This window comes from Musca vetustissima, unplaced genomic scaffold, assembly GCF_032173495.1.
Source record: "Musca vetustissima isolate MV318-11 ecotype Yass unplaced genomic scaffold, APGP_CSIRO_Mvet_v1 utg197424, whole genome shotgun sequence".
NCBI lineage: Eukaryota > Metazoa > Arthropoda > Insecta > Diptera > Muscidae > Musca > Musca vetustissima.
In genome coordinates, this window is record NW_026884398.1 from 27,501 (window position 1) to 55,391 (window position 27,891).

The window sequence follows — 27,891 nt, forward strand, 5'->3', positions numbered from 1 at the left end:
TGGGAGCTATGCCTAAACATGGACCGATATATCCCATCTTCGAACTTGACAAAAGACAACCCTATGCAAAATTTCAGCACCCTATCTCAATTCCTTCAGAAGATGGCGTGATTACAACAGACGGACGGACATGGCTAGATCGTCTTAGAATTTTACCCTGATCAATAGTATATATAAATAATATCGAAAATAATATAATATATCGAAAATGAATATTTCGATGAGTTACAAACGGAATGACAAAATTAATATACCCTCCATACTATGGTGGAGGGTATAAAAATCAAATGTTTGGTCAATTTATGTGCTTTTCAACATAGAAAAAGAGGGCAAAAATTTGTACAGTATCAATTTGTGTATACCATCTAAATTATTTAAAACGCTTCGTATTTTATTTTCCAGAAGGAATATGCAAGGATGTAGCAATGTCAAAATTTTTTCATATCCTAAATATGTATACATGAAATAATTCTATAATAATGGAAAAAAATTCGTGGCTCCAAGGGTTAAAAATTTCAAATACTCTTAAATAATAATAGACTAGACAGTAATATTGACAAGAGCATAATAAATACTGTAAGATACAAAATAAGACATATTTACCTTGACACGACATGTGTCCAATTAAATTCCAACATTTTTCTTTTAGCGTATTTATTATTATCTGTGTAAATAGCTACAACCAAATGTTCAAATAGTGTATTAATTATTATTTAAGCAGGAAACAAAACGCAATTGTAAATTTAATATATTATTTGCATCAAAATGAATAAATGTTAAAAGTGTATTCAATTGTTAGCTTGTATTAACAGTTTTAACCGTTTAAAGTGTTCTTATAGTGTATTAATTATTATTTAAACGAGCAACAAAATGCAATTTCACATTTGATATATTATTTGTGTCATAGGTAATAAATGTTAAGAGTGTCTTCAATGTTAACTTGTGTTAACAGTTTTAAGGCAACCATGTCCGCTTGATTTGATTGTTTTTCTAACAATATACAGGGTGCTTCAAAAAATTTATACACACTTTGAACTTCCATAGAAAATTGAAAGCTGAAAGTCCAATGTAAATGCCACATTAATAACAAATGTTAATACTGTTCATATTGGTGGCCGGCAGCATCAATACAATTCTGAGTGCGAGTCAGCACTGATTCTGTACATCGTATCAAAACGACCAATGAGATTTCTCTACACACTGCTTGAATCTCATTTCAAAGAATGTCTAGGTTACGTCGTTTACGTTTGTACACCTCATCTTTTACTGTGCCCCACAAAAAGAAATCCAGTGGTGTAAGGTCTTGAGAGCGTCCTATTCACTGTTCCCTATATTGATATTACAAATTCCAACTGATAATATAACATAGAGGGACCATTATGCTGGCACCTGGTGAAGAAATATAACATTAATCTTGTAGAGCGGGAAAACTACAATAGTGTGTGTACTTTTTTGAAGCACCCTGTATTTTAAGTAATAATACAACCAAAACAATTCGAAGGAAATGCTATTCAGCGTAGTAGTTTATATAGTTTGAATGTTTACTCCTCATGATGTGGCGGTGAAGATAAGTAGTAAGGCACAAAAATATTATTGTTAAAAAAATCAGATGTCTTAAAAACTATATATAAATAATGCGTACTTGTAAACATTATTTGTGTATTTATTATAACTACCTAACGCAACTAGAGTTCCCAAACCTAATCCATATGAGAAAAATATTTGCGTGACAGCGTCAATCCAAACCTGCAAACGAGAATTATAGTATGTCTGTTTTTAATATACATAAAGTATTTTTAATTGTTATTGTACCTGGGACTCTGTCAGTTTTGAAAAGTTAGGAATAATGTAAAATTTAATCCCATCTAATGCTCCAGGTAAAGTAACGCCTCGAACTAGAAGTATGCTTAATAGTACATAGGGAAACAACGCGGTAAAATATACAACTTTTCCAGTCCATTTAACTCCTTTCCATATACAGAAGTAACATAATATCCACACTAGGAGTAGCGTCCCTGCAAGCTCCCAACGGATAGCACCTAAGTCATCTATCCCCGATGAAATATTCAATGTTCGGCGTCTAAATAATATGATATATAATAAAATTGAGGTAAATAATATTTAGTTTTATTTGTACATACTCCCAAAATTCTTTTACGGGGTCCGCAATATCTGACATTGAAACATTGACTTCATTAATGGAGCATACTTTGGAATTATAATTGATATCGTTTGTTTCCCAACACTTAATTTGTTTTCTAGCATATGGATTTACGCATTTATATGTATTCCAAGTGTTATTGCAATTACGCCATGGCACATCGGTCCGCATCGACATAACCAAGTAGAAAGCGGCCCACGCTAAAATTACTATGTAATACACATTCATCCAACATGACATAACGGCAGCAGCATATCCTATGCCTTTGAAAATAGGGGTTATCTTAAAAACTCCTAATCCTCCAATAGTTAACATTTGTCCTAAAGCTAACTCCATGAAAAACATTGGAATTCCAGCTAAGAACAGTGCAACTAAATATGGTATTAGAAAGGCACCGCCACCATTTTTGTAACACAAATATGGAAAACGCCACACATTCCCTAAGCCGATGGCCAATCCAACGACGGACAAAATGAAATCTAGTTTCGAAGACCAAGAACCACGATCGGGATTTGTGACAACCTTAAATTATATGTTGCCAGATTAATTAAGAATTTAAAGAAAAACCCCGCTGATCAAAGAAACTGGCTTCAATACCTAGATTACAATATAAAGGGACTATAAACAACGTACCCAATTAATGTTACTGCTTCGTTTTTTATGTTGTTATTATTACGACTTCAACAGCATACATGTATTGTATTGTATCCAACACAATGCATGTTTCAAGAAAAAAATTATGACAATATTATCGATTTATGGCCAATATAGATATCAACTTTTTCTTTATGTATACAAATGCATAAATAACGTAGGATTGCACACTATAGATTTCGTACAAATCAAATTTCGTTCAATATTCGGAACAATGCCCAGCTTCGTGTTGCTTTATGTTACACAGAAACCACTTTAGCGTATACAACATTCTGGAAGTCTACAATATAATAATTTGCCACAAAATGTTAAAGTTGTTCCACAAAATAAGGATCCCAGAATCGATTATAATCCTTCAAAAATGTATCCGACGTCATTATTGTTTAAAAATGTATCCAAAACTATTTACCTGTACGGATTTATAAAATGCAACTAGTAGCATTCATATACAAGTCTGTAAATAACATTGGTCATCACATTATAAGCTTTTCGCAAAATCAAACACATTTTAATACGCGAAATAGCTCTAACATTTATATTAAAAGATGCATTTAAAAACAACAAAACAGCGCCTGTTCTAAAGTGCCCAAAGGCCGTTTTGGCTACTATATTATAAATTGTATTTTTTTCTTGAAATAACTAATATTAATAAAAAATATGACCCACCCTCCGAGAGTTCACAATACCAAACGACAGACCATTCGAATAAAAAATGTGCCAATACTTCAAAAAACCGAATATTGGATTATACCGCATATGAGGCTATGATAAAAATTAATCCCACGAGAACACTGCAAACTTGTTTGGAAAGTGTACCAAATTGTTATGGTTGACTTTTATTGCTATTCATTTAAATGTTTTGTTTAGAAATACAAATTTGCCTTATACATATAAACATATTGACAGTCATAAGACGAAAGCAGGATCTCATGTAATATCACTCAAAGTTAAACAATTTTTCACTAAACCTTTTTAAACTAATAATTTTCTTGTTTATGCCAAAGCGACTAATATGGAATACCATTTTTTCTACAATTTTTAGTATGTAGATGTGGTATACAATGAGAATCCAAATTGTAGCCAATTTGGCTGAAAAACGTATCCCAAATACTATAGGATGCCGTTATATGATGGCTACCCTAAAAATATGTCAATAATAATAATAATAATTTTTTGTACGAATATGTGTTATACAATGAGAACCCAATATACCAAATTAAGTCAATTCTGTTAAAAAAGTGTCCAAAATAGGCACTTAAGCGATATAGTGTCACTCAGTTTGACCGTTGTTCAAATGTATCTTCATCACTGAGGAATGAAATGGTAAAATATTTACTTGAAATGAATCACTCTTTCTTTTGAGAATATGTATAGAATCACTTTCTGTCCGTCCGTCAGTCCATGTCTGATTTGGCCATATTTGTCCGCTTCAATATTAAAACTTCGGATGCTTTCTTTTTTGTCAACGTCACAGATAGCCTGTTTGGAACTGTGACGTTTCCAGTGCTAATAGAAATTGACAAAAAATGAAAACAAACAAAACAACAACATACATTGCATTTGCATGTGTGTTTCTGTTTTGCATCTAATGCATCCCGCTATGTAACAATGACTTTTAAAGCCCATGTGTTGGGTTGTCTAGCCATGATTTTGAATGTCGTAAATCGGCGGTTCTGCTGCATGAATGATAGCAATCCAAGTCGTTATAATGTTGAGTGCCTAATCTTAGGCATGCTTGCAAGTGGCCTTACAGTCTTCCACGAAACTTCTTTGTCAGCTACAACAAACCCCAGAGCAGTTGGAACAAAGCCCAGGTTCCATGTAAATGGTGCAACAAAAGTTGGTGCTGGGTGTAATGGATTTTCCAACTGCTGAGCCCCATAGAGTTTGGTATCTACTGGGGATAGAACACTCCTTGCCAGGCAGTTTCGGCAGTACCCTCTTCTTTCCGCCGTCTCATGCCGTTGATGTAAGGATTGCTCTCGAAACCTCTGGCATGTATTTATAACATGATCATCTTGGCAGAGCCCGCAGGAATATTGCTAGAAATTAGGCCGCCCTCTTCTGCTTCTGGATTGTTGCCAAATCCTCGGTGGATGCTGCTGCTCGTCGCGCCTGTTGTTGTGGGATCCCAGTCCCGGTTTGGTAGATAGGCAGCCATATCAATTGTGAGAGCATACCCAATTTATATGTAGTGACTTGAAGAATTTACTCGGTTTGAACGAACTTTTTAACGACAAATTTGGTAGTACGAACATGTTCGCACTGCATAGTTTGCTAATTCTTTCTCGATCTTTATTAAGTATTAAGTTCAAACAAGTGAAAAAGCGTTAAGTTCGGCCGGCCGAACGTTGGGTACCCTCCACCATAGATATACTGACAGGTACTTGAAATGAAAATATAGGGAACATACCAACAAATTGACCTATAACGACATTTCTACAATCCGATTATGTAAACAATAATTTTTAATACAAAATTATACCCTCAGCCTTATGGCTAATTAGTGTGTATACACTTGCACACGGTGAAACTGTGCCTCATCGAAATATTGGTTCTAGACCCCATGTTTCTTGGGACCAAATCCGTTTCAGAAAAATTTGATTTCATCGCATCTTATTATGTCTTCCAATCTTAGTTCATGTCCGAATTTGGGGAATATCGGTCCATGCCTTCTGGTACCTCCTACACAGGGGCTACGGCTAAGCATAAATGCGGGCTGTAGTTCACATATAGTACATTATCCAACCGTACGTTCTAGGTTTTTATCTCCATATCCTTCGCAGGTGAAATGATTACAACGGAGTGTTAGAACCAAACTCAAAACGCGGAAAAATCTGAAAATTATAGTAATGTAAAAAAATGGGGTTATATGAAGACTACGCCTAAAAGGGGTTGACTATTAATAATTTTTGGTAGGGAGATTTGTTTCCATATACGGCTACAAAATACCAAATTTCAGTGATTTCGGTTGAAAACGCGCTCAAGAACCTCCAAATGCCTAAATTAGGGGGTACCTTTATATGGGGGCTACCAGAAAAAAATGGACTTATATTTATCATTTTTAATGGAGATATTTGGTACCCAATAAGAACCCAATATACCAAATTTCAGCGAATTCGGTTGAAAAACGCGCTCAAGAACCTCAAAATACCGAAATATGTGGGTACCCTTATGTGAGAGCTACCAGAAAAAAATGGACTTATATTTATAATTTTTAGTGAAGATATTTGGTACCCAATAATAACCCAATGTACCAAATTTCAGTGAATTCGGTTGAAAAACGCGCTCAAGAACCCCAAAATACCGAAAATTGGGGGTACCCCTATATGGGGGGCTACCAGAAAAAATTGACCTACATTCATAATTTTTTGTGGAGTGATTGGGAACCTATTTAAAACTCACAGTACTAAATGACAGCCAATTTTGTGGAAAAATACGACCAAAACCCCCAAAATACTGAAAATTAGGATGTACAGTTATATGGGGGCTACCAAAAAAAGTGGGCATATATTTATAATTTTTTGTGGCGACATTTAGTACCCCAGAACCCAACCCAATGTACCAAATTTCAGCGAATTCGGTTGAAAAACGCTCTCAAGAACACCAAAATACCGAAAATTTGGGAGTACCCTTGTATGTGAGCTATGCATAAACGTGGACCGATATATCCCATCTTCGAACGTGACCTGCCTGCAGACAAAAAACAACCCTATGCAAAATTTCAGCACCCTATCTAAATTCCTCCATACTATGGTGGAGGGTATAAAAATCAGATGTATCCAAAACTATACATAAAAAATAATGTGTACTTGTAAACATTATTTTTCTAATTATTATAACTACCTAACGCAACCAGAGTTTCCACATCCAAACCTGCAAACGAGAATTATTGTATGTCTCTTTTTAATATACATAAAGTATTTTTAATTGTTACTGTTAATATTCCTGGGACTCTGCCAATTTAGAAAAGTTAGGAATAATGTAAAATTTAATCCCATCTAATACTCCAGGTAAAGTAACGCCTCGAACTAGAAGTATGCTTAATAGTACATATGGAAACAACATGGTAAATATAATTTTTTTTAGTCCATTTAACTCCTTTCCATATGCAAAAGTAACATAATACCCATACTAGGAGTAGCGTCCGTGCAAGCTCCCAACTGATAGAACTTAAGTCATTTATCCCCGACGAAATATTCAATGTTCGGCGTCTAAATCAATTGAGATAAATAATTTTCAGTTTTATTTGTATATACTTCCAAAAAATTTTACTGTTTCCGCAATACCTGACATTGATACATTGACTTCACGGAGCATACTTTGGAATTATAATTGATATCGTTTGTTTCCCAACAATTAATTTGTTTTCTAGCATATGGATTTACGCATTTATATGTATTCCAAGTGTTATTGCAATTACGCCATGGCACATCGGTCCGTATCGACATAACCAAGTAGAATTCGGCCCACACTAAAATTACTATGTAATACACATTCATCCAACATGACATAACGGCAGCAGCATATCCTATGCCTTGGAAAATAGGGGTTATCTTAAAAACTCCTAATCCTCCGATAGTTAACATTTGTCCTAAAGCTAACTTCATGAAAAACATTGGAATTCCAGCTAAGAACAGTGCAACTTAACACGGTATTAGAAAGGCACCGCCACCATTTTTGTTACACAAATAGGGAAAGCGCCACACATTCCCTAAGCCGATGACCAATCCAACGACGGACAAAATGAAATCTAGTTTCGAAGACCAAGAACCACGATCGGGATTTGTGACTACCTTAAATTATATGTTGCCAGATTAATTAAGAATTTAAAGAAAAACCCCGCTGATCAAAGAAACTGGCTTCAATACCTAGATTACAATATAAAGGGACTATAAACAACGTACCCAATTAATGTTACTGCTTCGTTTTTTATGTTGTTATTATTACGACTTCAACTGCATACATGTATTGTATTGTATCCAACACAATGCTTGTTTCAAGAAAAAATTATGACAATATATCCGATTTATGGCCAATATAGATATCAACTTTTTCTTTATGTATATAAATGCATAAAAAATGGTGTTTTTACACGATATGTATTTTACATATGTGCTGTCACTTATTTCATCCATATGTAATTCCTTATGTGTGTCAATATTAGCGGCGTACACAAAACATTTAACATGTGTTCAAATCGGCATATGTATTTTACATATGACATAACCTATAAACAAAAAAAATCACTTTTATTGTTTCTTAAATCAACATCTTTTTTTTTATTAAACACCTACAAACGAAATAATGATTTGTAATTGTTGTCTTTTCATCCTTTTCTTTGACTTGCAATTGAAATATTTTCTTCCAACAATGTGTTTCATTCAAACAGCTGATTTCCTTATGTTTCACATACGAAAATAGGGCGCGTCCTATTCGGAAAAAAATCATATGTAATTGCATATCGTTTTGACACATTGAAATTTCCGTATGTTTCACATGACCAGTTCGATTTCCAAAGTGACAGCACATGTGTAAAATACATATCGTGTAAAAACACCATAACTATAGATTTCGTACGAAATCAAATTTCGTTCAATATTCGGAACAATGCACAGCTTCGTGTTGCTTTATGTTACACAGAAACCACTTTAGCGTATACAACATTCTGGAAGTCTACTATAAAATAATTTGCCACAAAATGTTAAAGTTGTTCCACAAAATAAGGCTCCCAGAATCGATTATAATCCTTCAAAAATGTATCCGACGTCATTATTGTTTAAAAATGTATCCAAAACTATTTACCTGTACGGACTTATAAAATGCAACTAGTAGCATTCATATACAAGTCTGTAAATAACATTGGTCATCACATTATAAGCTTTCCGCAAAATCAAACACATTTTAATACGCGAAATAGCTCTAACATTTATATTAAAGGATACATTTAAAAACAACAAAACAGCGCATTGAATATATCACCTGTTCTAAAGTGCCCAAAGGCCGTTTTGGCTACTATATTATAAATTGTATTTTTTTCTTGAAATAACTAATATTAATAAAAAATATGACCCACCCTCCGAGAGTTCACAATACCAAACGACAGACCATTCGAACGAAAAATGTGCCAATACTTCAAAAAACCGAATATTGGATTATACCGCATATGAGGCTATGATAAAAATTAATCCCACGAGAACACTGCAAACTTGTTTGGAAAGTGTACCAAATTGTTATGGTTGACTTTTATTGCTATTCATTTAAATGTTTTGTTTAGAAATACAAATTTGCCTTATACATATAAACATATTGAAATTCATAAGACGAAAGCAGGATCTCATGTAATATCACTCAAAGTTAAACAATTTTTCACTAAACCTTTTTAAACTAATAATTTTCTTGTTTATGCCAAAGCGACTAATATGGAATACCATTTTTCTACAATTTTTAGTATGTAGATGTGGTATACAATGAGAATCCAAATTGTAGCCAATTTGGCTGAAAAACGTATCCCAAATACTATAGGATGCCGTTATATGATGGCTACCCTAAAAATATGTCAATAATAATAATAATAATTTTTTGTACGAATATGTGTTATACAATGAGAACCCAATATACCAAATTAAGTCAATTCTGTTAAAAAAGTGTCCAAAATAGGCACTTAAGCGATATAGTGTCACTCAGTTTGACCGTTGTTCAAATGTATCTTCATCACTGAGGAATGAAATGGGATTAAGCCTGACTATTTTGCAAAAACAAAATACAAATTGTATCCCAAATAACCCGCCAAACACTACTGAAGTTGTAGACGAGGCACGGTCATACTGTTTGGTTTATTGCTTTAACTAGCAATGCCAACAACAACGTTATGTGCATTCGTCACAAAGTGACGACACATAGTAGTGGGAAATGTATTGTAGTTGTCTGTAAATGCCTTGTTGACCAGAAGTTAGGCGCCAACGAAACGAACTTCTCATTGGGGTCGTATCGCTGGTAACGTAAGAACTTCGAATTGTCACAAGAGACATTTGGGTTTGAAAGGTTTTTTGTAAAGAAGCTATTAATAGCTTCTGGGTAGAATATCCCAACAAAAAACTAAGGGAACTGATGAGGATCAGTGACGAGATCCGAAACTATAGTCTTCCCTGCCTTACCCCTCGGCGGACAATGCCATACATTCCCCACTAATAAATAGTTGTTTTTTATAAAAACAACAAACTGGGATTAAGCCTGACTATTTTGCAAAAACAAAATACAAATGGTATCCCAAATAACCCGCTAAACACTACTGAAGTTGTAGACGAGGCACGGTCATACTGTTTGGTTTATTGCTTTAACTAGCAATGCCAACAACAACGTTATGTGCATTCGTCACAAAGTGACGACACATAGCTGTGGGAAATGTATTGTAGTTGTCTGTAAATGCCTTGTTGACCACGAAGTCAGGCGCCAACGAAACGAACTTCTCCTTGGGGTCGTATCGCTGGTAACGTAAGAACTTCGAATTGTCACAAGAGACATTTGGGTTTGAAAGGTTTTTTGTAAAGAAGCTATTAATAGCTTCTGGGTAGAATATCCCAACAAAAAACTAAGGGAACTGATGAGGATCAGTGGCGAGATCCGAAACTATAGTCTTCCCTGCCTTACCCCTCGGCGGACAATGCCATACATTCCCCACTAATAAATAGTTGTTTTTTATAAAAACAACAAACTGGGATTAAGCCTGACTATTTTGCAAAAACAAAATACAAATGGTATCCCAAATAAACCGCCAAACACTACTGAAGTTGTAGACGAGGCACGGTCATACTGTTTGGTTTATTGCTTTAACTAGCAATGCCAACAACAACGTTATGTGCATTCGTCACAAAGTGACGACACATAGCTGTGGGAAAAGTATTGTAGTTGTCTGTAAATGCCTTGTTGACCACGAAGTCAGGCGCCAACGAAACGAACTTCTCCTTGGGGTCGTATCGCTGGTAACGTAAGAACTTCGAATTGTCACAAGAGACATTTGGGTTTGAAAGGTTTTTTGTAAAGAAGCTATTAATAGCTTCTGGGTAGAATATCCCAACAAAAAACTAAGGGAACTGATGAGGATCAGTGACGAGATCCGAAACTATAGTCTTCCCTGCCTTACCCCTCGGCGGACAATGCCATACATTCCCCACTAATAAATAGTTGTTTTTTATAAAAACAACAAACTGGGATTAAGCCTGACTATTTTGCAAAAACAAAATACAAATGGTATCCCAAATAACCCGCTAAACACTACTGAAGTTGTAGACGAGGCACGGTCATACTGTTTGGTTTATTGCTTTAACTAGCAATGCCAACAACAACGTTATGTGCATTCGTCACAAAGTGACGACACATAGCAGTGGGAAATGTATTGTAGTTTTCTGTAAATGCCTTGTTGACCACGAAGTCAGGCGCCAACGAAACGAACTTCTCATTGGGGTCGTATCGCTGGTAACGTACGAACTTCGAATTGTCACAAGAGACATTTGGGTTTGAAAGGTTTTTTGTAAAGAAGCTATTAATAGCTTCTGGGTAGAATATCCCAACAAAAAACTAAGGGAACTGATGAGGATCAGTGGCGAGATCCGAAACTATAGTCTTCCCTGCCTTACCCCTCGGCGGACAATGTCATACATTCCCCACTAATAAATAGTTGTTTTTTATAAAAACAACAAACTGGGATTAAGACTGACTATTTTGCAAAAATAAAATATTTACTTGAAATGAATCACTCTTCCTTTTAAGAATATGTATAGAATCACTTTCTGTCCGTCCGTCAGTCCATGTCTGATTTGGCCATATTTGTCCGCTTCAATATTAAAACTTCGGATGCTTTCTTTTTTGTCAACGTCACAGATAGCCTGTTTGGAACTGTGACGTTTCCAGTGCTAATAGAAATTGACAAAAAATGAAAACAAACAAAACAACAACATACATTGCATTTGCATGTGTGTTTCTGTTTTGCATCTAAAACATCCCGCTATGTAACAGTGACTTTTAAAGCCCATGTGTTGGGTTGTCTAGCCATGATTTTGAATGTCGTAAATCGGCGGTTCTGCCGCATGAATGATAGCAATCCAAGTCGTTATAATGTTGAGTACCTAATCTTAGGCATGCTTGCAAGTGGCCTTACAGTCTTCCACGAATCTTCTTTGTCAGCTACAACAAACCCCAGAGCAGTTGGAACAAAGTCCAGGTTCCATGTAAATGGTGCAACAACAGTTGGTGCTGGGTGTAATGGATTTTCCAACTGCTGAGCCCCATAGAGTTTGGTATCTATAGTCCCACTTTCGACAACCAGTTCGAGAAATCTGGGGATAGGACACTCCTTGCCAGGCAGTTTCGGCAGTACCCTCTTCTTTCCGCCGTCTCATGCCGTTGATGTGAGGCTTGCTCTCGAAACTTCTGGCATGTATTTATAACATGATCATCTTGGCAGAGCCCGCAGGAATATTGCTAGAAATTAGGCCGCCCTCTTCTGCTTCTGGATTGTTGCCAAATCCTCGGTGGATGCTGCTGCTCGTCGCGCCTGTTGTTGTGGGATCCCAGTCCCGGTTTGGTAGATAGGCAGCCATATCAATTGTGAGAGCATACCCAATTTATATGTAGTGACTTGAAGAATTTACTCGGTTTGAACGAACTTTTTAACGACAAATTTGGTAGTACGAACATGTTCGCACTGCATAGTTTGCTAATTCTTTCTCGATCTTTATTAAGTATTAAGTTCAAACAAGTGAAAAAGCGTTAAGTTCGGCCGGCCGAACTTTGGGTACCCTCCACCATAGATATACTGACAGGTACTTGAAATGAAAATATAGGGAACATACCAACAAATTGACCTATAACGACATTTCTACAATCCGATTATGTAAACAATAATTTTTAATACAAAATTATACCCTCAGCCTTATGGCTAATTAGTGTGTATACACTTGCACACGGTGAAACTGTGCCTCATCGAAATATTGGTTCTAGACCCCATGTTTCTTGGGACCAAATCCGTTTCAGAAAAATTTGATTTCATCGCATCTTATTATGTCTTCCAATCTTAGTTCATGTCCGAATTTGGGGAATATCGGTCCATGCCTTCTGGTACCTCCTACACAGGGGCTACGGCTAAGCATAAATGCGGGCTGTAGTTCACATATAGTACATTATCCAACCGTACGTTCTAGGTTTTTATCTCCATATCCTTCGCAGGTGAAATGATTACAACGGAGTGTTAGAACCAAACTCAAAACGCGGAAAAATCAGAAAATTATAGTAATGTAAAAAAATGGGGTTATATGAAGACTACGCCTAAAAGGGGTTGACTATTAATAATTTTTGGTAGGGAGATTTGTTTCCATATACGGCTACAAAATACCAAATTTCAGTGATTTCGGTTGAAAACGCGCTCAAGAACCTCCAAATGCCTAAATTAGGGGGTACCTTTATATGGGGGCTACCAGAAAAAAATGGACTTATATTTATCATTTTTAATGGAGATATTTGGTACCCAATAAGAACCCAATATACCAAATTTCAGCGAATTCGGTTGAAAAACGCGCTCAAGAACCTCAAAATACCGAAATATGTGGGTACCCTTATGTGAGAGCTACCAGAAAAAAATGGACTTATATTTATAATTTTTAGTGAAGATATTTGGTACCCAATAATAACCCAATGTACCAAATTTCAGTGAATTCGGTTGAAAAACGCGCTCAAGAACCCCAAAATACCGAAAATTGGGGGTACCCCTATATGGGGGGCTACCAGAAAAAATTGACCTACATTCATAATTTTTTGTGGAGTGATTGGGAACCTATTTAAAACTCACAGTACTAAATGACAGCCAATTTTGTGGAAAAATACGACCAAAACCCCCAAAATACTGAAAATTAGGATGTACAGTTATATGGGGGCTACCAAAAAAAGTGGGCATATATTTATAATTTTTTGTGGCGACATTTAGTACCCCAGAACCCAACCCAATGTACCAAATTTCAGCGAATTCGGTTGAAAAACGCTCTCAAGAACACCAAAATACCGAAAATTTGGGAGTACCCTTGTATGTGAGCTATGCATAAACGTGGACCGATATATCCCATCTTCGAACGTGACCTGCCTGCAGACAAAAAACAACCCTATGCAAAATTTCAGCACCCTATCTAAATTCCTCCATACTATGGTGGAGGGTATAAAAATCAGATGTATCCAAAACTATACATAAAAAATAATGTGTACTTGTAAACATTATTTTTCTAATTATTATAACTACCTAACGCAACCAGAGTTTCCACATCCAAACCTGCAAACGAGAATTATTGTATGTCTCTTTTTAATATACATAAAGTATTTTTAATTGTTACTGTTAATATTCCTGGGACTCTGCCAATTTAGAAAAGTTAGGAATAATGTAAAATTTAATCCCATCTAATACTCCAGGTAAAGTAACGCCTCGAACTAGAAGTATGCTTAATAGTACATATGGAAACAACATGGTAAATATAATTTTTTTTAGTCCATTTAACTCCTTTCCATATACAAAAGTAACATAATACCCATACTAGGAGTAGCGTCCGTGCAAGCTCCCAACTGATAGAACTTAAGTCATTTATCCCCGACGAAATGTTCAATGTAATTTTCAGTTTTATTTGTATATACTTCCAAAAAATTTTACTGTTTCCGCAATACCTGACATTGATACATTGACTTCACGGAGCATACTTTGGAATTATAATTGATATCGTTTGTTTCCCAACAATTAATTTGTTTTCTAGCATATGGATTTACGCATTTATATGTATTCCAAGTGTTATTGCAATTACGCCATGGCACATCGGTCCGTATCGACATAACCAAGTAGAATTCGGCCCACACTAAAATTACTATGTAATACACATTCATCCAACATGACATAACGGCAGCAGCATATCCTATGCCTTGGAAAATAGGGGTTATCTTAAAAACTCCTAATCCTCCGATAGTTAACATTTGTCCTAAAGCTAACTTCATGAAAAACATTGGAATTCCAGCTAAGAACAGTGCAACTTAACACGGTATTAGAAAGGCACCGCCACCATTTTTGTTACACAAATAGGGAAAGCGCCACACATTCCCTAAGCCGATGACCAATCCAACGACGGACAAAATGAAATCTAGTTTCGAAGACCAAGAACCACGATCGGGATTTGTGACAACCTTTAATTATATATTGCCAGATTAATTAAGAATTTAAAGAAAAACCCCGCTGATCAAAGAAACTGGCTTCAATACCTAGATTACAATATAAAGGGACTATAAAAAACGTACCCAATTAATGTTACTGCTTCGTTTTTTATGTTGTTATTATTACGACTTCAACAGCATAAATGTATTGTATTGTATCCAACACAATGCTTGTTTCAAGAAAAAATTATGACAATATTACCGATTTATGGCCAACATAGATATCAACTTTTTCTTTATGTATACAAATACATAAATAATGGTGTTTTACACGATATGTATTTTACATATGTGCTGTCACTTATTTCATCCATATGTAATTCCTTATGTGTGTCAAAATTAGCGGCGTACACAAAACATTTATTTCTGTGTTCAAATCGGCATATGTATTTTACATATGACATAACCTATAAACAAAAAAAAAATCACTTTAATTGTTTCTTAAATCAACATATTTTTTTTATTAAACACCTACAAACGAAATAATAATTTGTAATTGTTGCCTTTTCATCCTTTTCTTTGACTTGCAATTGAAATATTTTCTTCCAACAATGTGTTTCATTCAAACAGCTGATTTCCTTATGTTTCACATACGAAAATAGGGCGCGTCCGATTCGGAGAAAATACATATGTAATTGCATATGCTTAATAGTACATATGGAAACAACATGGTAAATATAATTTTTTTCAGTCCATTTAACTCCTTTCCATATACAAAAGTAACATAATACCCATACTAGGAGTAGCGTTCGTGCAAGCTCCCAACGGATAGAACCTAAGTCATCTATCCCCGATGATCAATGTTCGGCGTCTAAATCAATTGAGATAAATAATTTTCAGTTTTATTTGTATATACTTCCAAAAAATTTTACTGTTTCCGCAATACCTGACATTGATACATTGACTTCACGGAGCATACTTTGGAATTATAATTGATATCGTTTGTTTCCCAACAATTAATTTGTTTTCTAGCGTATGGATTTACGCATTTATATGTATTCCAAGTGTTATTGCAATTACGCCATGGCACATCGGTCCGTATCGACATAACCAAGTAGAATGCGGCCCACGCTAAAATTACTATGTAATACAAATTCATCCAACATGACATAACGGCAGCAGCATATTCTATGCCTTTGAAAATAGGGGTTATCTTAAAAACTCCTAATCCTCCGATAGTTAACATTTGTCCTAAAGCTAACTCCATGAAAAACATTGGAATTCCAGCTAAGAACAGTGCAACTTAATACGGTATTAGAAAGGCACCGCCACCATTTTTGTAACACAAATAGGGAAAACGCCACACATTCCCTAAGCCGATGACCAATCCAACGACGGACAAAATAAAATCTAGTTTCGAAGACCAAGAACCACGATCGGGATTTGTGACTACCTTAAATTATATGTTGCCAGATTAATTAAGAATTTAAAGAAAAACCCCGCTGATCAAATAAACTGGCTTCAATACCTAGATTACAATATAAAGGGACTATAAACAACGTACCCAATTAATGTTACTGCTTCGTTTTTTATGTTGTTATTATTACGACTTCAACAGCATAAATGTATTGTATTGTATCCAACACAATGCTTGTTTCAAGAAAAAATTATGACAATATTACCGATTTATGGCCAACATAGATATCAACTTTTTCTTTATGTATACAAATACATAAATAATGGTGTTTTTACACGATATGTATTTTACATATGTGCTGTCACTTATTTCATCCATATGTAATTCCTTATGTGTGTCAAAATTAGCGGCGTACACAAAACATTTATTTTTGTGTTCAAATCGGCATATGTATTTTACATATGACATAACCTATAAACAAAAAAAAAAATCACTTTTATTGTTTCTTAAATCAACATATTTTTTTTATTAAACACCTACAAACGAAATAATAATTTGTAATTGTTGCCTTTTCATCCTTTTCTTTGACTTGCAATTGAAATATTTTCTTCCAACAATGTGTTTCATTCAAACAGCTGATTTCCTTATGTTTCACATACGAAAATAGGGCGCGTCCGATTCGGAAAAAATACATATGTAATTGCATATGCTTAATAGTACATATGGAAACAACATGGTAAATATAAATTTTTTCAGTCCATTTAACTCCTTTCCATTTACAAAAGTAACATAATACCCATACTAGGAGTAGCGTTCGTTCAAGCTCCCAACGGATAGAACCTAAGTCATCTATCCCCGATGAAATATTCAATGTTCGGCGTCTAAATCAATTGAGATAAGTAATTTTCAGTTTTATTGGTATATACTTCCAAAAAATTTTACTGTTTCCGCAATACCTGACATTGATACATTGACTTCATGGAGCATACTTTGGAATTATAATTGATATCGTTTGTTTCCCAACAATTAATTTGTTTTCTAGCATATGGATTTACGCATTTATATGTATTCCAAGTGTTATTGCAATTACGCCATGGCACATCGGTCCGCATTGACATAACCAAGTAGAATGCGGCCCACGCTAATATTACTATGTAATACACATTCATCCAACATGACATAACGGCAGCAGCATATTCTATGCCTTTGAAAATAGGGGTTATCTTAAAAACTCCTAATCCTCCGATAGTTAACATTTGTCCTAAAGCTAACTCCATGAAAAACATTGGAATTCCAGCTAAGAACAGTGCAACTTAATACGGTATTAGAAAGGCACCGCCACCATTTTTGTAACACAAATAGGGAAAACGCCACACATTCCCTAAGCCGATGGCCAATCCAACGACGGACAAAATGAAATCTAGTTTCGAAGACCAAGAACCACGATCGGGATTTGTGACTACCTTAAATTATATGTTGCCAGATTAATTAAGAATTTAAAGAAAAACCCCGCTGATCAAAGAAACTGGCTTCAATACCTAGATTACAATATAAAGGGAATATAAACAACGTACCCAATTAATGTTACTGCTTCGTTTTTTATGTTGTTATTATTACGACTTCAACTGCATACATGTATTGTATTGTATCCAACACAATGCTTGTTTCAAGAAAAAATTATGACAATATATCCGATTTATGGCCAATATAGATATCAACTTTTTCTTTATGTATATAAATGCATAAAAAATGGTGTTTTTACACGATATGTATTTTACATATGTGCTGTCACTTATTTCATCCATATGTAATTCCTTATGTGTGTCAATATTAGCGGCGTACACAAAACATTTAACATGTGTTCAAATCGGCATATGTATTTTACATATGACATAACCTATAAACAAAAAAAATCACTTTTATTGTTTCTTAAATCAACATCTTTTTTTTATTAAACACCTACAAACGAAATAATGATTTGTAATTGTTGTCTTTTCATCCTTTTCTTTGACTTGCAATTGAAATATTTTCTTCCAACAATGTGTTTCATTCAAACAGCTGATTTCCTTATGTTTCACATACGAAAATAGGGCGCGTCCTATTCGGAAAAAATTCATATGTAATTGCATATCGTTTTGACACATTGAAATTTCCGTATGTTTCACATGACCAGTTCGATTTCCAAAGTGACAGCACATGTGTAAAATACATATCGTGTAAAAACACCATAACTATAGATTTCGTACAAATCAAATTTCGTTCAATATTCGGAACAATGCCCAGCTTCGTGTTGCTTTATGTTACACAGAAACCACTTTAGCGTATACAACATTCTGGAAGTCTACAATATAATAATTTGCCACAAAATGTTAAAGTTGTTCCACAAAATAAGGATCCCAGAATCGATTATAATCCTTCAAAAATGTATCCGACGTCATTATTGTTTAAAAATGTATCCAAAACTATTTACCTGTACGGATTTATAAAATGCAACTAGTAGCATTCATATACAAGTCTGTAAATAACATTGGTCATCACATTATAAGCTTTTCGCAAAATCAAACACATTTTAATACGCGAAATAGCTCTAACATTTATATTAAAAGATGCATTTAAAAACAACAAAACAGCGCATTGAATATATCGCCTGTTCTAAAGTGCCCAAAGGCCGTTTTGGCTACTATATTATAAATTGTATTTTTTTCTTGAAATAACTAATATTAATAAAAAATATGACCCACCCTCCGAGAGTTCACAATACCAAACGACAGACCATTCGAATAAAAAATGTGCCAATACTTCAAAAAACCGAATATTGGATTATACCGCATATGAGGCTATGATAAAAATTAATCCCACGAGAACACTGCAAACTTGTTTGGAAAGTGTACCAAATTGTTATGGTTGACTTTTATTGCTATTCATTTAAATGTTTTGTTTAGAAATACAAATTTGCCTTATACATATAAACATATTGACAGTCATAAGACGAAAGCAGGATCTCATGTAATATCACTCAAAGTTAAACAATTTTTCACTAAACCTTTTTAAACTAATAATTTTCTTGTTTATGCCAAAGCGACTAATATGGAATACCATTTTTTCTACAATTTTTAGTATGTAGATGTGGTATACAATGAGAATCCAAATTGTAGCCAATTTGGCTGAAAAACGTATCCCAAATACTATAGGATGCCGTTATATGATGGCTACCCTAAAAATATGTCAATAATAATAATAATTTTTTGTACGAATATGTGTTATACAATGAGAACCCAATATACCAAATTAAGTCAATTCTGTTAAAAAAGTGTCCAAAATAGGCACTTAAGCGATATAGTGTCACTCAGTTTGACCGTTGTTCAAATGTATCTTCATCACTGAGGAATGAAATGGTAAAATATTTACTTGAAATGAATCACTCTTTCTTTTGAGAATATGTATAGAATCACTTTCTGTCCGTCCGTCAGTCCATGTCTGATTTGGCCATATTTGTCCGCTTCAATATTAAAACTTCGGATGCTTTCTTTTTTGTCAACGTCACAGATAGCCTGTTTGGAACTGTGACGTTTCCAGTGCTAATAGAAATTGACAAAAAATGAAAACAAACAAAACAACAACATACATTGCATTTGCATGTGTGTTTCTGTTTTGCATCTAAAACATCCCGCTATGTAACAATGACTTTTAAAGCCCATGTGTTGGGTTGTCTAGCCATGATTTTGAATGTCGTAAATCGGCGGTTCTGCCGCATGAATGATAGCAATCCAAGTCGTTATAATGTTGAGTACCTAATCTTAGGCATGCTTGCAAGTGGCCTTACAGTCTTCCACGAATCTTCTTTGTCAGCTACAACAAACCCCAGAGCAGTTGGAACAAAGTCCAGGTTCCATGTAAATGGTGCAACAACAGTTGGTGCTGGGTGTAATGGATTTTCCAACTGCTGAGCCCCATAGAGTTTGGTATCTATAGTCCCACTTTCGACAACCAGTTCGAGAAATCTGGGGATAGGACACTCCTTGCCAGGCAGTTTCGGCAGTACCCTCTTCTTTCCGCCGTCTCATGCCGTTGATGTGAGGCTTGCTCTCGAAACTTCTGGCATGTATTTATAGTATGATCATCGTGACAGAGCCCGCAGGAATATTGCTAGAAATTAGTCCGCTCTCTTCTGCTGAAAATAATTTGACAACTTTTGTTATGGGCCCACTAGATACTTCAATGGAAGATTCTATATATACAACTGTTATGTTTTGAACCACCCCTTTGTATGTTTTTATAATTCGTTCCAATCTCCATCAGTTGGCGTTCCTGATAACCACAAAGTTCCCTTCATTTTAATTGTATTTTTGATATTTCCATTTATGTCTTCTATGTAATTCATTTAGGTATTAATTTTTCCATCTATTGCAAAAATGTTGTCAAAAATAATTTAAAGTCGTTTCCAGCGATTGACATGCGAAATTTCAGTGTCGAAAATATGAGAAAATGAGCTGGGGTTAATGGAGCTATTTGGCTTGGGTCGTCGCTAGCAGGTTTCAGGAGTCTTGAATTGAGGCAAGCCTTCATGCGAGCTAATATTGTACTAAATTCTTCAAAGGTAAAATTAAGTATAGTATTTTACTCCGTCCTCCCATAATCCACCAATATGAGGAGCACCGAGAGGAATATATTTCCATTCTAATTCTAATTCTTTCTCGATATTTATTAAGTATCTTGTTTTTTGCTGTAGTGAAGACAAGTAAGTTCAAACAAGTGAAAAAGCGTTAAGTTCGGCCGGCCGAACTTTGGATACCCTCTACCATAGATATACTGACAGGTACTTGAAATGAAAATATAGGGAACATACCAACAAAATTGAGCTATACCGACATTTCTACAATACGATTATGTAAACAATAATTTTTAATACAAAATTATACCCTCAGCCTTATGGCTAATTAGTGTGTATACACTTGCACACGGTGAAAGTGTGCCTCATCGAAATATTGGTTCTAGACCCCATGTTTCTTGGGACCAAATCCGTTTCAGAAAAATTTGATTTCATCGCATCTTATTATGTCTTCCAATCTTAGTTCATGTCCGAATTTGGGGAATATCGGTCCATGCCTTCTGGTACCTCCTACACAGGGGCTACGGCTAAGCCTAAATGCGGGCTGTAGTTTACATATAGTACATTATCCAACTGTACGTTCTAGTTTTTTATCTCCATATCCTTCGCAGGTGAAATGATTACAACAGAGTGTTAGAACCAAACCCAAAACGCGGAAAAATCAGAAAATTATATTAATGCAAAAAAATGGGGTTATATGGGGACTACGCCTAAGAGGGGTTGACTATTAATAATTTTTGGTAGGGAGATTTGTTTCCATATTCGGCTACAAAATACCAAATTTCAGTGATTTCGGTTGAAAACGCGCTCAAGAACCTCCAAATGCATAAATTAGGGGGTACCTTTATATGGGGGGTACCAGAAAAAAATGGTCTTATATTTATAATTTTTAATGGAGATATTTGGTACCCAATAAGAACCCAACATATCAAATTTCAGCGAATTCGGTTGAAAAACGCGCTCAAGAACCTCAAAATACCGAAATTTGTGGGTACTCTTATATGGGGGCTACCAGAAAAAATTTACCTATATTCATAATTTTTTGTGGAGTGATTTGGAACCTATTTAGAACTCAAAGTACTAAATGACAGCCACTTTTGTGGAAAAATTCGACCAAAATCCCCAAAATACTGAAAATTAGGAGTTACCGTTATATGGGGGCTACCAAAAAAGTGGGCATATATTTATAATTTTTTGTGGCGACATTTAGTACCCCAGAACCCAACTCAATGTACCAAATTTCAGCGAATTCGGTTGAAAAACGCGCTCAAGAACACCAAAATACCGAAAATTTGGGAGTACCCTTATATGGGAGCTATACCTAAACGTGGACCGATATATTCCATCTTCGAACGTGACCTGCCTGCAGACAAAACAACCCTATGCAAAACGGAAAAACAAAACTAATATACCCTCCATACTATGATGGAGGGTATAAAAATCAGATGTATTCAAAACTATATATAAGAAATAATGCGTACTTGTAAACATTATTTTTGTAATAATTATAACTACCTAACGCAACCAGAGTTCCCACATCCAAACCTGCAAACGAGAATTATTGTATGTCTCCTTTTTAATATACATAAAGTATTTTTAATTGTTATTGTTAATATTCCTGGGACTCTGCCAATTTAGAAAAGTTAGGAATAATGTAAAATTTAATCCCATCTAATACTCCAGGTAAAGTAACGCCTCGAACTAGAAGTATGCTTAATAGTTCATATGGAAACAACGTGGTAAATTTAAAATTTTTCAGTCCATTTAACTCCTTTCCATATACAAAAGTAACATAATACCCATACTAGGAGTAGCGTCCCTGCAAGCTCCCAACGGATAGAACCTAAGTCATCTATCCCCGATGAAATATTAAATGTTCGGCGTCTAAATCAATTGAGATAAATAATTTTCAGTTTTATTTGTATATACTTCCAAAAAATTTTACAGTGTCCGCAATACCTGACATTGAAACATTGACTTCATAAATGGAGCATACTTTGGAATTATAATTGATATCGTTTGTTTCCCAACAATTAATTTGTTTTTTAGCATATGGATTTACGCATTTATATGTATTGCAAGTGTTTTTGCAATTACGCCATGGTACATCGGTCCGCATCGACATAACCAAGTAGAATGCGGCCCACGCTAAAATTACTATGTAATACATATTCATCCAACATGACATAACGGCAGCAGCATTGAAAATAGAGGTTATATTAAAAACTACTAATCTTCCGATAGTTAACATTTGTTCTAAAGCTAACTCCATGAAAAACATTGGAATTTCAGCTAAGAACAGTGGAACTAAATATGGTATAAGAAAGGAACCGCCGCCATTTTGGTAACACAAATAGGGAAAACGCCACACCTTATATTATAGGTTGCCAGATTGATAAAGAATTTAATGAAAACCCCCGCTGATAAATGATACTAGTTTCAATATCTAGATTACAATATAAAGGGACTAATAACAAAAAAAAAAAAAAAAAAAAAAAACATTGTAAATAGTATGCCAAGAACTTTCTTTTGGACACTTAAACATTCCAACAAAGGTTTATTTAAATGTTAATTTATCCAATTAATGTTACTGCTTCGTTTTTTTATTTTGTTATTATTACGACTTCAACAGCATAACATTATATGAATCTGGTCGTAAGAATGTAAACGTTTAAGAAAACTTAAACTTACGTATTTTACATTTCACTTCTTAGAATTATTAGGACTTCAAAACAACAATTTTAAAGTTGTTGCTGATTTATATGTATTGTTCAAGAAAAAATTATGACAATATTACCGATTCATGGACAATATAGATATCAATATTTACTTTATGTATACAAATGCATAAATAACGTAGGATTGCACACTATAGATTTTGTACGAAATCGAAGTTCCTTCAATATTCGGAACAATGCACAGCTTGTTCCGAATATTGAAGGCACAGTTCCACCGTGTGAAAGTGTATACACACTAATTAGCCATAAGGCTGAGGGTATAATTTTCTATTAAAAATTATTGTTTACATAATCGGATTGTAGAAATGTCGGTATATGTCCATTTTTGGTATGGTCCCCATATTTTCTTTTCAAGTACCTGTCAGTATATCTATGGTGGAGGGTATACAAAGTCATATGACATGTGACATATGTCATATGAAATGCCACATATATCATATGACATTTGTCATATGAAATGTCACATATGTAAAATGCATGTGACATATGTCATATTACATGTGACATATGTCGTATGACATGTGACATATGTCGTATGACATGTGACATATGTCATATCACATATGTCACATGACATATCACATATGTCATGTGACATACGTCATATGAAATGCCACATATGTCATATGACATGTCACATATGTCATATGACATGTCACATATGTCATATGTCATATGACATACGTGACATGTCATATAACATATGTGGCATATGGCATATGACATATGTCACATGTCATATGTCACATGTCATATGACATATGTCACATGTCATATGTCACATGTCATATGACATATGTCATATGATATATAATTTTTTGTTTTTTTCAAAATAATTACTGTTTATTAGTAGTGTTTTTGATATTTTTGGACATTTGCACACTACAGTCGGCAGATACTGCACTCTATTGGAGCATATTTAGCACATGGAAAAATATTAAGTTTTCGAATATTTCTTCATTGTTTTTTTTTGTTTTTACTCAATATTTATTAAAAGATGAGTACTCCTTGTTGAGTTTTTTTGAACATTTGGACAACTGCACCCTACATTTGGCATTCACCGCCTCAAATACACCCTACCATTGGTAGAATTTTAAAAAAAAAATCGTTGAATATTTGGAACAAATAATTACATTTTGTGGTCGCATTAATGTAGTTTTGTCACCTAGGGGAAGTTTCTTCTAATTTTCGCTACCTTTGTGCTACTTTAACCCTAGAGATTATATAATATACCATCTTTGGAAACTATTTTGGTTATTTTGTTAATATTATTGGAGGTTTTGTTGTAATTTGACTTTTTTGGTTGAGCTATAGCAACCCTTGTTGAATTTTGGGATTTTGTTATTCAATTAATTGTTGTTTATTCTGCAATTGAGAAATTTCCATTTGCGTGTTTTCACATATCAGTAAAAAAATTTCGATAACTTCTCTCACTCGTTTTATTAGAGCTACTGACATTGTTTTGAAAAGTGTAGCGTCGTTTGAAAATGTAAAAGAATCTACGTATTCTATCTACAACCTCGAAATTCGTAGTTCAAAAATTCGAAGGTTGTGGAATAAAGTCCAATGCACTTATGTTGAGTGCAAAACCTTCCTGGCGACATCTGAGACTGCACAGGATGATAAAATTGATGTCGTTGAGGAAAAATACTACGCTTCATTCATTGCATACACTTGGTGTATCTCCAGCTCTAGAATTTTCTTCTCCTGCTATAGCTTCTGTAATTTCAACACCTCCACCAGATTGTAATGACTCCACTTCACCATCCAGATTGCTTTCGAGCACGTCCGTCGATTCTGGTTCTGTGCAGTCCACCACCTCTTTCGTTGCTACTGAAATTCAATCTTCTACCACCTCCAATAGCTACACTTGCCCACCTGTCGATAATCATAGTCTCACTGCACCACCTATCGAATATATAATAATTGTCGTTCATCTGACATTGAACGTCTATGTCATCTAATGTAAAAGACCACCGGTGAGGCTCGCGAAATCGTTTCCAGATTTCCACTCACCAATTGTAGTTTCCCTTTAGCGTGGAAAGATCTCTCAGATACTTATGAAAATAAACGTATCATAGTAAATTGTCACCTCAAATCTTTGTTTGGCATCCCCTCCGTCGAGATTGAAACTATTTCTGGCCTTAAAACTATCCAACGTGGGATAAATAGTTGCCTCGCTGCAATGTCAGTCTATGACGTAGCCACGGATCAGTGGAATCCAATTATTGTGTTTGTTTCTTTGCAGCTTTTGCCAAAATAAACTTTGACTCTGTGGGAGTCAATAGATCTGCTACTTGGCGCTGATCTGTACCCCCAAATATTGAAAGCTGAACCACCACAAATAGTTTTGAATTCGTTGTTGGCCCAAAAGTCTATTTTCGGGTACTTACTCACCTGTTCGATTCCTACCCTTACTAGCATTTGAGTAAATGTTAATATTGTTTTGAACTTACACATCACCCAGTTACTAAACTAGTAACTTTGAACTGCTCACTAGAAATCTGAATTTACGTCCAATTAAAGATCGTAGCAAGGGGGCCGGAATGTTTAAGTTTGATACATTGTCCTACAACTTCCTGAGCTCAGTCGATCACGGATGCTGATTGACAGCTCGGGTATTGCGTATATACCAAAGGGTACCAGTTGTTGTTGGTTTGCTCCCCTTGCTTAACACTATATCACTGGAATATGCGTATGTAGTTGTAGCTGTACAAATACAAAGATCATTAAGATCCAACGATCCTCTGCGATCCACGTGAACCACTGCGTTCACTTGCTAACCAACCTTTGTCTAGCTAACGTCTACGCGTTAGCACTAACAGGCCTCTGACGCCACCACCAAATTAAATAAGGAAATTTATTTGTTGTAAGAAAAGAAGAACGAATCAGCAATAAAGCCAAGAAACTTTGAATATTATATTAATCACTTGCGTTATATTTTCTTGTAATTTCTTCTCTTTTCATTCTATTTACACCTACACCTAACTGCTTGGGAGCTCTCGTTGTCGTACATATCCCCCTGCTCCCTTGAGTTAATTAGTTGATCACCCCCATTCCATCACCACGGCGTGGAGTAGAGCAAGACCTTCGCCTAAACAGTGCCTAAAAGGCGTTTTGGCTACTATATTATAAATTGTATTTTTTTCATGAAATAATTAATATTAATAAAAAATATATAACCCACCCTCCAAGAGTTCACAATACCAAACTACAGACCATTCGGATGAAAAACGTGCCAATACTCCAAAAAACCGAATATTTGATTGTACGGTATATGAGGCTATGATAAAAATTAATCCCACGAGAACACTGCAAACTTGTTTGGAAAGTGTACCATATTCTTACGGTTGACTTTTATTGCTATTCATTTAAATATTTGTTTAGAAATGATGGCTATACTAAAACTATGTCAATAATAATAATTTTTTGTACGAATATGTGTTATACAATGAGAACCCAATATACCAAATTAAGTCAATTCTGTTTAAAAATTATGCAAAATAGGCACTTAAGCGATACAGTGTCATTCAAATTGACCGTTGTTCAAATATACCAAATTAAGTCCATTCTGTTTAAAAATTATGCAAAATAGGCACTTAAGCGATACAGTGTCATTCAAATTGACCGTTGTTCAAATGTATCTTCATTACTGAGGAAAGAAATGGTAAAATATTTATTTTACAATTGTTTGCAAATTTAAAGGTAAGTAAATTTTTATATATTCACAGTAAGTATAAGGTTTTTAAATTCAGGTTAGTATAAATTTTCATATATTTACTTGTATGTATAGGGTTTGTCTTCGAGGTAAGTAAAAAGTTTATACACAAGGTAAGTAAAAGTTTATATAGTCACCGGTAAATATCAGGTTTTATGAATTTAAATTTGTTTTCGTAGGTGAGTTCACATTTAAGACGAAGGGGGATAGCAACGATCGCGTTAATATAAAAACTTCGAATAATTTTTTATCAACGTCGCAGATAGCCTGTTTGGAACTATGACGTTCTGAGTGCTGAATGGAATTTAAAAAAAGAAATATCATTACGCATCTAAGGCATCCCGCTATGTAACAATGATGTGCTATTTAAATAGCACATACACTCAAATTTATAGCATACCGATTTTTTGTTTGTTTTTG

General features: G+C 34.8%; 1 protein-coding gene and 2 pseudogenes across 1 annotated transcript; all 3 read right to left on the reverse strand.

Annotated features, from left to right (window-relative positions):
- Positions 1-1,614: 1,614 nt before the first annotated feature.
- Positions 1,615-2,883, reverse strand: LOC133331381 (sodium- and chloride-dependent GABA transporter 1-like). Its single transcript, XM_061539779.1, has 4 exons — positions 2,854-2,883; positions 2,142-2,683; positions 1,813-2,080; positions 1,615-1,746 (listed from the first exon to the last, which is right to left on the reverse strand). Exons 1-4 carry the CDS (start codon positions 2,881-2,883, stop codon positions 1,615-1,617), a joined length of 972 nt encoding a protein of 323 aa, XP_061395763.1.
- A 3,749-nt stretch (positions 2,884-6,632) lies between these two features.
- Positions 6,633-12,414, reverse strand: LOC133331382 (sodium- and chloride-dependent GABA transporter 1-like; annotated as a pseudogene).
- A 1,656-nt stretch (positions 12,415-14,070) lies between these two features.
- Positions 14,071-23,386, reverse strand: LOC133331383 (uncharacterized; annotated as a pseudogene).
- Between the last annotated feature and the right edge of the window lie 4,505 nt (positions 23,387-27,891).

What these genes read in the sequence shown, in the direction of transcription:
- LOC133331381 (XM_061539779.1), bottom strand. Translation starts at nt 2,883, where the DNA reads ATGCATTGTGTTGGATACAATACAATACAT. An exon ending in TTGGATACAATACAATACAT is followed by an intron (nt 2,684 to 2,853) that starts GTATGCTGTTGA and finishes ATATAATTTAAG; the next exon opens with GTTGTCACAAATCCCGATCG. An exon ending in CCCGTAAAAGAATTTTGGGA is followed by an intron (nt 2,081 to 2,141) that starts GTATGTACAAAT and finishes CATATTATTTAG; the next exon opens with ACGCCGAACATTGAATATTT.